Source organism: Crocuta crocuta, unplaced genomic scaffold (assembly GCF_008692635.1).
Source record: "Crocuta crocuta isolate KB4526 unplaced genomic scaffold, BGI_CrCroc_1.0 scaffold413, whole genome shotgun sequence".
Lineage (NCBI taxonomy): Eukaryota > Metazoa > Chordata > Mammalia > Carnivora > Hyaenidae > Crocuta > Crocuta crocuta.
In genome coordinates this window covers 351,051-364,091 of record NW_027530361.1, presented here as the reverse complement: position 1 = coordinate 364,091, position 13,041 = coordinate 351,051, and the positions used below count along the sequence as shown (strand labels likewise).

Here is a 13,041-nt window from a genome sequence, read left to right as displayed (position 1 = left end):
TCTCTACATTATGCAATGCTTACAACATTAAGCGTAGTTTAGTTACCCTCTGTCATACAATGTTATTACAATATTATTGACTGTATTCCTTATGCTGTACTTTTAATTCCTGTGATTTATTTATTTTATAACTGGTAGTTTGCCCTTCTTAATCCCCTCTGCCTGTTTCCCTCATCCCCTCATCTCTGGCAACCACCAGTTTGTTTTCTGTATTTATGAATCTGTTTCTGTTTTTGTCTGTTCATTTGTTTTGTCTTTTAGATTCCACGTATGAATGACATCATATATGGTATTTGTAAAGCTTTATGGTATTCATCTGACTTATTTCACTTAGCATAATACCCTCTAGGTCCATCCATGTTGTCTCAAATGGCTTATCCTTTTTCGTGGCTGAGTAATATTTATGTGTGTGTGCACGGGCATGTATATATCTTTTTGAATTAGTGTTTGCATTTTCTTTCATTAAGTACTCAGAAGTGTAATTACTGGATCACATGATATTTTATTTTTAATTTTTTGAGGAGCCTCCATACTGCTTTCCACAGTGGCTGACCAGTTATATCCCACCAACAGTTTAATAATCCAGACTGTTCTTTTACCCCACTTTTCAAGAAAATAAGCTGTAAGGTTCCCTATAGGAAGGACGTAAATAACCCCACAAAGCAATTTTGGATCTTCTCAAATGTGTAAATGCGTACTTGACGTAGATCCAGAGTTCTATCCCATAGACCATGAAAGAAGTGACTTCTGCTTTAGTATTTGCCTAAATAGTCTATTTTAGAACAGCACTATGTCCCTATGAGTGCAAATAAGTTAATTATCCTGTTGAATGGAGTTATTCAGTATTTTTTATCTGAATGCTAATCAGTGCCTGCCAAGGGTGATGATTTGGGTGTTGGCTTTAAAAGGTTACTGAGCTGTTCTCTCTGTCAGTAATTAGTGATAGTTTGGACTACTAGTTGAGAGTCCTTCTGGGTCTGCATAGTAAAACCAACCTATTCACATAGGGAAGATTATCTGTCTTTGTGGCCTAAAGAACTTGTGCTTTGTTCCTTTTAAGAGGTTTATCACGTTACTTAAATATGAAACTAAAAGCTGCTAGGACATATATAACACTAAGTTACATTGTTAAATATTGCAATTTAATCTGTTTTATACTTTTAATCCTCAAAATATTAATACAAAATAATTCAAAATACTACTTATAAACAAAGGTGTCTGCTAAGCTTAAACATAGGCAAGATGTATAGGCTGTTACCACTCTTTAATAAATGTCTTTGAAAAGTCTCATCTTGTTTCCAATATATTTCTCAGTAAGGCAAAGCATAGTTATCGTATATGTTTAGAATGGGGCAGTTATTATTAAACATAGTTACTGGATTGGATTGTAGTAGGGCAGTTATTAATGGTTGCTTCTCACTTACAGTTCAATGAGTAGAAACCTGGCGGGAAGTTTAGAGGAATAGCTAGCAAAGAAGTAGTCTCTGATTTGAAGGCTCAGAGAATTACCCTTAAAATAAGGAGTCTAAGAATTGGGACCAAATACACAGAATATTATTAAAATATTTTTGAAAATAAAAATCCTCTTCCCAAGAGATCTTTTTCAATTTAATGGAATCCATCAGATCTGTCATGCCATGTGGAACCCTAAGAATTAAGAATTCCTTTAACTTGTATAAGTTTGATTCTAAATAATTATGATAAGTCTGTGCAAAGAAAGTCAAAATGAAGGAGTTAATACATCTGTTCTTCAGGGGAAGCTTGTACTCTTCAGTAGTTCCTCAATCAAAAGAAAACTATGGCTACATCTGTGCTATAAACTAAATTTGTTATTCTAATGGTCAAGTCCATTATTTCACTCACTGAGATATATTACAATCTATCATTTTACAGAAATTTTTGGTGAATAAAATACTTATAAAAATACCTAATTAATATCTAATACATTTCCTGAGTTATTTAAAATGCTGTCATGTCTAGTGGGAGAAAGTTAATCTTTCAGGCATTCATTTTGAAACAAGGATTTTGAAATGTTCACTTTTCCTCTTGCCCAGATAGGATTAAGTTCTTTGTGCTCATAAATCAGATCAAATCTGTTGACTTGCAGGAAGTCAGTAGAAAGATGGAGCATAATATTAAGGATTGGGAGAGGGAGATTACAAAGTGGTTTATTGAATTAAATTCTTTTACCCTTTTTAACAATCTTTATCAGTTTATTTCATAATTTGCATAGATGTATAGTGAACTAGAAGACACGAGTATTAAGGGATAAGCTTACAGAAATTATAAGTTTAAGACACCCAGTGTAAGAGATTAGTACAGCGGCCTAATTTTTCCATAATTTGTCATACTTACCTCTTCTTGATTCTCAGTGTGACTTTAGTTATACCATAAATTCTATTAAATTTATATATGAATGTGGTTAAGTGTGTCCTTCAATCCAAAGGCTGTTGATAGAGGAAAGTCAGAATGAAGGAGTTATTTCTCCAACCCACAGGTTTTCATGGTTAGACTTTCAGCCAAAAATTTCTACTTCCACTTGTTTATCATTTGTGATGTTAACTAATAGGTGCATGCAGTTTAGCCAGAAGACTATATCAACTTCTCAACCTGCAACCACATATGACAGTGCACTAGAAGCCATAGAGTACATGGAGTATATCCCTGCATGTAACCTTACTTAAAGATTTAAGGAAGGTAATTTTATTTTAAAACAAACACGGATTAAGGAGACTGCAAAATTCATACTGTTCAAAAAAATTACACAAGATTTTAGTGTTACAGGCTCTTTAGGACTCCTCTCCTTCACATACTATCTTTTCCGTCCCCTAATCCCTCTCTGTCATTAGGATAAGTCAATGGAAAAATTTTAAAAGATTTTAAAACCGTCTTTTAACCGTCTTAAAAGATACTGCAGGGATACTGATGGGATGAATATATTCACTTAAATTTAATAAGATTACTTTAATGGAAATCATAATCAGAAGTTAATAAAGATAGCCTAAAACCCTGAGTGTAGAAAGTCCCTTTTGAAAATCCAGATACCATATATAAAGTATATCAAACCCAAAAGGAAGTTTGTTCAAAATACTGTATTCCAAATAGGATTTTTTAGACAATGAGAAATAATACTCCCACGAGGGTCAGAGAAAATGTATCAGTTTGCATTCTAGAATTGAGAATACTAGGATTCTGGAGTTTCTGATTTTCCAGTAACCCCTGAGGAAATAAACTAAGACAGGCCTTAGTTTATGTAGGCTGAGTTACTGTGCAGTGGGTAATGGCAGCAGCTCTCCGCTGAGTGTGTTATGCCAGGTGCTATGCACAGTACTTTACAGTCACAGACTCCTAGCACCTTGTAAGGAATGAGTTTTCCCTTTTTACAAACAAAAAAAGAGAGACTGAAAGAGATTAAGTTACTTGCCTGAGATCTCACACTTAGCCTTCAATCCTAGGTCTTTCTCACTCTAGGGTAGTGTTTTTATGGTCTGCTGTTTCCAATATAGAAAACCAATTTGCTGTGGAGGGAGAATTCTTATTTTCTTCATCCTTTTCACCTAAGAATCCATAAAGAGTGAGCAAAAGCATCTAAATCTTAGTCATCTGATATAATAGCATAATACAGTCCAGAATGTCAAAAGAGCTCTCAGATTAAGGTTTCTAAATAATTTAGATTTGACTTTGATAAAAAGAAGTAGAAAAAATAATAAGTTGGGAATTCTAATGTCAATCCGGTTTTCAAAAAGAGGAAAATATGATGACTCTTGAGTACTCCTAATGGTGATGAATTCCTGAACAAGGCTTTTAAAGACAAGGACACAGCAATCACTGGAAAGCTGCATGGGTTCACTAACAAGCCAGACTTACTTCTGGGACAGGCTTAGAGCCATGAAATTCAAAAGGCAAAGCAACTGACCTTGAGCATGGTACTTTGCCAGGTCATTTCTCAATATTTTATAGAGCAAGATAAACAGAATTTAGGTTCTAGAACACATTGCTGGATCAGTATCTAGTTGAACAACTGTACCCAATAGGTGATTGCTGTCTAGCTGAAGATACATTTCTGATGATATTTGACATGGCTCAATCTTCTACCCTGCAGTAATTTTTATCAGATGTCTATGTAAAAGTACTGATAACCAAAATTTTCGCAGGAGGAGGAGAATGCATATCTAATGAACCCAGAACCAAAATAAGAATATAAAAATCTGGGGCGCCTGGGTGGCTTAGTCGGTTAAGCGTCCGACTTTCGCTTAGGTCATGATCTCGCAGTTCGTGGGTTTGAGCCCCGCGTCGGGCTCTGTGCTGACTGCCAGCTCAGAGCCTGGAGCCTGTTTCAGAGTCTGTGTCTCCCTCTCTCTCTGACCCTCCCCTGCTCACGCTGTCTCTCTCTCTCTCCTAAAATAAATAAATTAAAAAAAATATTTAAAAAAAAATATAAAAATCACTTTAACAGATCTTAGTGGGCAGAAATGCGGAGGACTGTTCTCAGCATTAAAAACTGAAAAACACAAGCAAAAATGCAAGAGTTTAAATTCAATAGATTTTACTGTAAGACATTGTTACCTTTAGACATAAGAAATATAGCTGTGTGAACCAAAGTAAATTAATGAATTCCCTTCCTTTTTCCTTATCAGTAATTTTGTGGAATATAAAAGCTTTTACCAGTATGCATACAATGCTCATTTAGAATGATGCACCTCAGTGATAAATTGCACCTATATAGAGTCAAATTATATCAGGTGCATGCTGCAGATTATGAAATACTATTAAACGAGCTCACCAAAGAGTCTTATATTATGATGCTTTGTCTAACTCTGGCCCAGTAATTTTCCCAAGTTGTTTTCATCCTTTGTAGGAAATTTTTTGAGAAATTTTTAACTGTAAGCAGTTGCCTAGCTTTCATTGTTAGATCCTTATAACTTTTTAGCAAAAGCATGCGGGAATTAAGTGAAAATCTATGTGTATTTTTCTCCTCTGGAATTGTTTCCTCCCACTAAAGTGTAGATTCCCTGAGTTTGAGGACTTCGTCAGTCTTCATTACCATGGCCCTAGAGCCTCTGACAGTGTGTGGCACATAGTAGGTGTTTGATAAATATTTGTTCAAGGAAATAATATGTTGGATGATTTTAACTAAGCTCATCTGTAAGATACTGAGTCCATATAATATAGTTTGCTGTTAGCCCCTATGATTATCAGTGAATGATTTGACCTTATACAAAAGTAGGCCTATGAACATGAAAGGATGCTAACCAAAGATTGAAGAGGATCTTATACCTGTTGTAGGTTAGCTGTGTTAAATTTTCTAGTAACAGCATGTAGGACAGTTCTATTTAGTAGTCAAGTCTTCTAAAATAATACAAGTATTGGTGGTAATTGCTAATTACATGCCACAATGATATGACCATTAATAAAAGGACTTGGTGCATTATTATGGGAGGTGATACAGGAGTCAGGACAGTGCAGAGCCATGGGGGAGGAATTGGAGTACTCTAGTCAAATTCTGATTCAACCACTGATTCATTGTCCAACTTTTAAAATGTTTCAGTAACCACTATACATCTCAGTCCCTCCATTTGTCAAATGGATGTAAGACTAGTAATTATTTCACAGGGTTTGGTGTGAGGATTAAAGGACATAGTTCATATAAAGAGATTAGCACAAGATTTGGCACACTTTGGATGCTAAAAGCAAGCTCCTTTATGCAGATGAAATTTCTTCTCAGGAAGATGTGACCATCCTAGGCCACAGGCAGGGACTTGGGAACAAGCACTTGGAACCCAGGTCCCTCCGTCAAATTCTATTTGCATTCTAGCTGTGCTACTTTAACAGGGTGGGAGAAGAATGCTAGAATAATGTTCAACCACCTGCCAGAGTACAAAGAGTCTAAATGGCTTTTCAGAAGGAAAAAGCAAGCAGATGAATAAAATAAAAGGAGAACACAACAGAACAGAAAAATAAAATGTCCTGGCCCTGTAGCATCTGCACAGATAGAGAATATCAACTATGTATTGTATCCGTTGCTGAACAGAGGAAGGAAATAATTTTATAAATATTTTATAATTATTTTAAGAGTCAAAATTACTTTATTTACATATATTTTGAAATTGTTCAAAGACAAGACTTTTTTCTCTTGTATATAAATTGCCTGGGCAAACATAAGATTGAGTAAAATTTAAATATTTAGCACATCTTATCATGATGGTATTTTTCTCAATTGTGTGCTCTCATTTATGTATGAACCTCCTTTGTTTTATTTCCACAGAATGCTGAAGTTTCTGTTTTTGAAGTAAATATACGCTTTGTTGGGGGACTACTCTCAGCCTACTATCTGTCTGGAGAAGAGGTAAGATGAAACCATAAAATCACATTTTTTGAGTAAAATGTGCTTTTTATGGTACCTATGTTCATATTTTGATGGGCCTCAAGCATATACTGAATTTCCATATATAATATATACTGATTAAACCAGCACCCTGGGAAATTTGGGCACAAGTTGTAACAAAATGTTAAGCAATGCCTTTAAAAAAGCCTGGCTCCATTCTATTAGGTGCGGTATAGTTACAACTATAAATCAGATATGCCTGTCAACCAATTAAAGAGGTTTAGTGCAATGGCAGTCCTGTGAATGAGTTTTTTTCCTTAAAAATTATTTTAATGTTAGCATAACATTAGCTTGATAAAAAACCTTTTTGAAGGTGGGAGAAATTTTGACAGGTAAGATATAAAAATTACAGTGTTTAAGAAATTGAGCCTTGCGGGACGCCTGGGTGGCTTAGTCGATTAAGCTTCCGACTTTCGCTTAGGTCGTGATCTCACCGTTCGTGGGTTTGAGCCCCGCGTCGGGCTCTGTGCTGACTGCCAGCTCAGAGCCTGGAGCCTGTTTCAGTCTGTGACTCCCTCTCTCTCTGACCCTCCCCTGCTCACGCTGTCTCTCTCTCCTAGAAATAAATAAAACATTTAAAAAAAAAAAAAGAAATTGAGCCTTGCAGTGAGAAGCCCTGTAGGCCAGTGTGTCCCTGTGTAAAGTGCTTTGGAGCTCTTCCTAGAGCAGAGCTCAATTAATTATCTGCTTGGAGGAAAGCAGGAATTTTTAATTTAGCTGCCTTTTATGGTTAAATTAAGAAGGGATTTTTGTATCATGCTTATATAGAGCATGGATGCTATTTTCTTGAAAGGTTTTGGACAACCTTATGAATATCTTAAGTTTCCACTAAGTTGTTGGAATGGACTTCATCTTTAATGTTGACAGTATTAAAAGCTGACGTCAAGGCAAAACAGATAATTCAGTTGCATGTCAATCATATTTGTGTGAGCCTCAGCACTCTGGCTAGGAGCAGAGTGGATCTTACCTAGTATAGTGTTTCAGGTATTTCTATGTTCCTTCAAACAGATTTAAGCAGAGCAATAAATGTTTAATGAGAAAAGCTGCTTTAGTTTGTTCCTGTCTCTCGAGTACTTTCCTAGCCATAACAAAACAGCCTGCAAAATCTTAACATTCCCTCTGTCTTTAGATTTTATTCAAACATAGGTATTTTTAATATATATAAATGGCTTCTACATTCCCCTATATTTTGTCCTGTTTAAGTGTTAAATTCTTTTCTTCGTTATGGATTCTGTCACTTTCTCAGCCAGGGTAAAGAGATTTTCTGGCACATCATGCCTCTTCTTTCCCACATGACTTCGTGTGTTGAGTTTAGTTTAGGATGTTCTAAATGTTAAGTCAGAGAATCCGTATTTTTAAGAAGACATATTGAAAATTAATGTTATTTTAGTTAGCAAGTTTCTGCTTTTAGAATGTTTGTCTTTGAGTGTCCAATGCCTAGTATTCTTGTTGTTTTTGACATAGCATACTTAGGATGAACTTGGTTTTAACTTTCTTCATCATTTATGTGGAGGTGAGACAATTTGGAGCAAATAAGAACTTCATCTTTATATATCTGGGCTCAAATAGGATAATCAAGCATACAAAGAGAAACAAGTAACACTTCTTTTAAATTTGCATCATGTTTAATTGGGATTTTTTTTTCACCTATAACAGTGTCTTGTTTATCTACATATATGTTTCGTGTGTGTGTGCTTATTATAGACCTATATTTATATAACTATAATATCCAAAGATATTTTGCGTATAGCTAAAATAATTTGCCTCAGACCTTGTAAAGGTACTTTTTTATTCCATACTTAGATAACTTTAGTAAACCAAAGACTACAAAGAACACCTCCATTGAAAATAAGTATTCTTTTAGTGTATTTTCTATGTCCTTATCCCCTTGCAAAACATCATTTTCATTACATCTAGATTGTCTATATTTTAATTTTATAAAAATTACTTAACGTATTTTCTTTCTACATACTTTACTCTTTCTATAGAATATACTTTTAGTACATAAGGATTCATTTTCTCAGCACAGTTTTTGCATAACCGGTCCCTAAATGTTGGATAGTTGGGTTGTTTCTAGTATTCCTGTATATTAGATAATGTAGCTATAATCAGCTGATAAATATTTATTCTCTAAAGTGTGATTACTGGGTGAGAAATGTTAAATAGTAGACTGTTTTAACATCATCTCCTCTTTTTTCCTCTCAGTTGCCTCATCACTGACAATTTTATTTGACTAATGCACTCAGGGAAGTTGTCCATCAGGAATGTGGTCAAAAAAATTATTTTACTTCAAGTCTGTGCTTGAGCTATCTGTCTCCATATCAAAATGAAAAAAATTGAGCATTCATTAATAGAAAGAAAATCAACATGACCAAATTATGAATTAGTTCGTTTCAGATTGTTGATAAAGTTCTATAAATCATGGTATTTACTTACCTTGTCAAGGAATATTCATCTTCCTAAATCATCTCATAAGGGGCTACTAAGTCACAATTATTTAACATTCTCATTTCATTGCTGAGGCTCAGGAGTATTTTGAGGACATCTTATAAATTTTCAGTCTATAGAAGAAATGCAAATAATCACAAGAATTACAAACAGGCTAGAGGTAAAATGAATACTAAATAGTAATGATCAGTATTAAATATAAATAACAGAGATAGTATTTCTCTATTATAAGCTCAAGGGAAACTAAAGTCTTCATTTGAGGTAGTAAATAGCAGCATCTAGAAGATCATTACTCAGAATGTGTTCTACAGAGCACTAGTTTCTTTTTTAGATATGTCAGCATAAGTCTGTATCTATACACCCTAAAAATAAGTTCGGAAAAAGCTACATCTTATATTCTGTCTTAGAAATTCACAATGTACAGAAAAAGAAACTAATTGAATTTTATTTATCCCTGTGTTTTCCATGCTTAACTATAACCTCTCTCCTTTTTTCTTAGTGTAACATTTGCTAACTGAGTTACAAATACTGTTTCACAGAACAAATTTTAAGAAACCTCACTATACAGTAAGAGTAACCTAAGCAAAAATGATATTGAAACTTGGCAAGTGCAAAAGAAGACATTACAAGAGAAGATGATACATGTGGGAAGCAGCATGTATAGATATATCACATATTATTTGTTTTACAGGAGCAACCAATGACTTTCTTGAGCAGAAAGAGAATTTAACAGGATATAGTAATGTCACAGACTCATAGTGAGGGCTGAAAACAAGTTGGAAGTAAGTCTCAAGATGAGATTCTCTGTGGCTTAATAATCACTCTGAGACATCTTAGAATTAATAAACATGCCCTATTTTTTTCTACCTTTGTTAAGAAACAAAGGCCCAGGAGAAAGCCATCAATTGGTAATTTGGTTTACATGTGGCCCCTTAGGGATCTTGGGGAATGAAAGAAAGGATATGACAGAAGAAATCTTCCATAGGGTTTGAATTCAGTATCCCTTGAAGACTGGGTAGATAATTCTTGACAGGAAACTGAGACCCTGTTTCAAGAGTGAAAAGAGTAGATGTTTAGAAGGACCCCCTCCACCCCTCCGCCAGAAAAAGACAAAATGTCACTATGATGAATAAGGGTGTCAAAGGAAATAGACAAATCATATAGAAACTGATAAATTTAATGATATGCCTGAAAAAAATTTTCCTGATTTGCAAAACTACTTTATTCTGTAGATTAAGAGAGAACATTTAGAACTACCAAGATCAGAGAAAACATTTGACTAGTATGTTTTATGTATGTGAACTAGAAAAACAAAACAACTCCTGGATGCTAAAACCATTGAAGAACTAGCTGTCAATGAATAAAGACATGTCAATGACAAAGACATCTGATCTAACACACAGGAGAAACACACATAATAGATCCCTGTATTATTAAACCAGTTTACTCTACCAGGATAGCCTTCATTTCAAAGGTGACGAAAGTATTTTCCCTCAAATTCACCAAAATAAATCCACTGCTCCATGTATCACTACAAAAGATTGCTAAGGGATTTCCAGAAAAGAGCAGTAGCTAATGCCACTAAGTTTAGGAATGTCAAAGGGGAAAACATATAGGAATCTGGTAGGATTATGGAGTGGAGAAGAGAAAAATAAGATTGAGAATAAGAGTTTTGTGGTAGAAAGATTTACTCTTTTTTCATAATAGGATTCAGACATTTGGGGTATTAGGGTTATAGCCATTGATTTTATAGAGTTTGTTTTGTGATTAATAATTATAAAAATGTTTAGGAATCCTTAGAAACTCAGGATGTGTTGATCGGATTCCCTTTCAGACTCAATATCTGCCACAGTCCATGAGAATAAAGTCATCTTCCAGACCATCCATCCGTCTCCTGCCTTATTCTGCAAAGAAATTAAACTCACATACAGGAAATATTAATAATACAGACAGAGCTGTTGAAAACCGAGAATAAAGCCAGAATATTTTTTAATTTAAGTTTTTGTTTCAATTCCAGTTAGTTAACATACAGTGTTATATTAGTTTCAGGTGTACAATGTAGTGTTTCAACACTTCTATACAACACCCAGTGTTCATCATGACAAGTGTCCTCCTTAATCCCTGTCACTTATTTCAGCCATCCCCTACCACTCTCCCCTCTGCTATCACATTGTTCTCTCTAATTAAGTCTGTTTCTTGCTTTGTTTGTGTGTCTCTCTCTTATTTTCTTTGCTTGTTTGTTTCTTAAATTCTACATATGAGTGAAATCATATGGTATTTATCTTTCTCTGACTGATAAAGTCAGAGAATATTAAAGTCACAGGTAGCACTAACAAAGAGGCGGTACAGGCAACCAGTCTTTGGGCAGAAATTTGTCTTTGGGTTTCCTAGCAACCAGAGCAAAAAGGAGAAGAGAATTAATAGTAATTTGGTTTTGCTTTTTTATAACACTAAAAATTGGGTAACATAAAATAATCCACATGTCACCTTATACATACTAAATTTTTCATAAAATGTAGAACTATCTGGTATAAACAGGAAAAAAATCCACCAGAAATACATTAATACCCTCCTCCCCAAATCCTGCCTAAATTGTAAAAATTGGGTTTAGATTTATCCTCCTCTCTGGATAGTAGTTTAATTATGGTCGCTAATAAAGAAAGCAGAGATATCAATAGAGGACATAATTGCAAACACACACACACACACACAACACACACACAAAGGATTGAAAAGAATATGATCATAATACTCTAAGATCGAAATATATTAAGGGTATGCAATTAATAAATAACAGATTTGAGCAGTGCAGCTAAAAAGAAGGCTTGAAATAATGGCATAATGAAATAGAAAAATTAGGTAATCGATATCTTGATGAATATTTATTATATGTTACAGACCATAAAATTTTTTTAGTAAAGTATATGTATAATGCCACAGTCAAAATATAACACTGGGGAGCACCCAGGTAGCTCAGTCGGTTAAGCATCCAACTTGGGCTCAGGTCACGAGCGTATGACTTGAGAGTTCAAATCCCCTGCTGACAGCACAGAGCCTGTTTTGGATCCTCTGCCTCCCTCTCTGCCCTTCCCCTGCTGGTTCTCTTTCTCTCTCAAAATAAATAAAACTTTAAAAAATATATAGCACTGAGCATAAATGATACACATATTTAAAATGGTGAAACCACATGAAATCTTTAAAATAATCTCTTAATAACTGGATCAGGGAATAAATTTATAACATTAAAATAGACTACTCAACAAATCAAGTGTAAGCATATCTTTAAATTCGGTGGAAAGTTAACCAAGGTTGTTGTTAGATAAATACGTCATTTTAAATGTCTCTATTTTGAAAAAATTATATGATTAACTAAGTCTATATTAATTAGAAGAAAGGGAAATAGTAAAAATAAGAATATTACGTACACCTTAAGATGAGAAAAGGGTTGGAATTCCAAAGCTTTTTCTTTCCCTTTTTTTTAATAGTTTATTGTCAAGATAGTTTCCATATAACACTCAGTGCTCATCCCCACAAGTGCCGTCCTCCATGCCCATCACCCCCCTTCCCCTCTTCTCCACCCCCATCAGTTCTCAGTTTGTTCTCAGCATTCAAGAGTCTCTCATGGTTTGCCTCCCTCCCTCTCCCCCACCATTTCCCCCCTTCTTCTCCCCCACGGTCCTCCGTTAAGTTCCTCCTAATCCTCCTATACGTGCAAACATATGGTATCTGTCCTTCTCTGCCTGACTTATTTCGCTCAGCATAACACCCTCAAGTTCCATCCATGTTGCTACACATGGCCAGATTTCATTCTTTTTGCCATGTAGTACTCCGTTGTATAGTTAAATCACATCTTCTTGATCCGTTCGTCAGTTGATGGACACTTAGGCTCTTTCCATGATTTGGCTATTGTTGAGAGTGCTGCTATGAACATTGGGGTACATGTGCCCCTATGCGTCAGCACTCCTATATCCCTTGGGTAAATTCCTAGCAGTGCTATTGCTTGGTCATAGGGGAGTTCTATTGTTAATTTTTTGAGGAACCTCCAAACTGTTTTCCAGAGAGGCTGTACCAGTTTACATTCCCATCAACAGTGTAGGAGGGTGCCCATTTCTTCACATCCTCGCCAGCATCTAGAGTCCTCTGATTTGCTCATTTTAGCCACTCTGACCGGCATGAGGTAGTATGTGGAGACATAAAGAATATAGTAA

At 35.1% G+C, this 13,041-nt stretch overlaps 1 protein-coding gene and 1 long non-coding RNA gene across 2 annotated transcripts in view; one reads left to right on the top strand and one right to left on the bottom strand.

The window, feature by feature from the left end:
* Positions 1-13,041, top strand: part of MAN1A1 (mannosidase alpha class 1A member 1) — a 162,618-nt gene that overhangs the window by 49,370 nt on the left and 100,207 nt on the right. Inside the window, exon 4 of the mRNA XM_077766081.1 lies at positions 6,266-6,346. Coding sequence (XP_077622207.1) covers positions 6,266-6,346 — 81 coding nt within the window. The remainder of the gene's footprint in view (positions 1-6,265; positions 6,347-13,041) is intronic.
* Positions 8,884-13,041, bottom strand: part of LOC144233252 (uncharacterized) — a 37,320-nt gene continuing 33,162 nt past the window's right edge. Inside the window, exon 3 of the long non-coding RNA XR_013335628.1 lies at positions 8,884-8,946. This is a non-coding gene — a long non-coding RNA (uncharacterized LOC144233252). The remainder of the gene's footprint in view (positions 8,947-13,041) is intronic.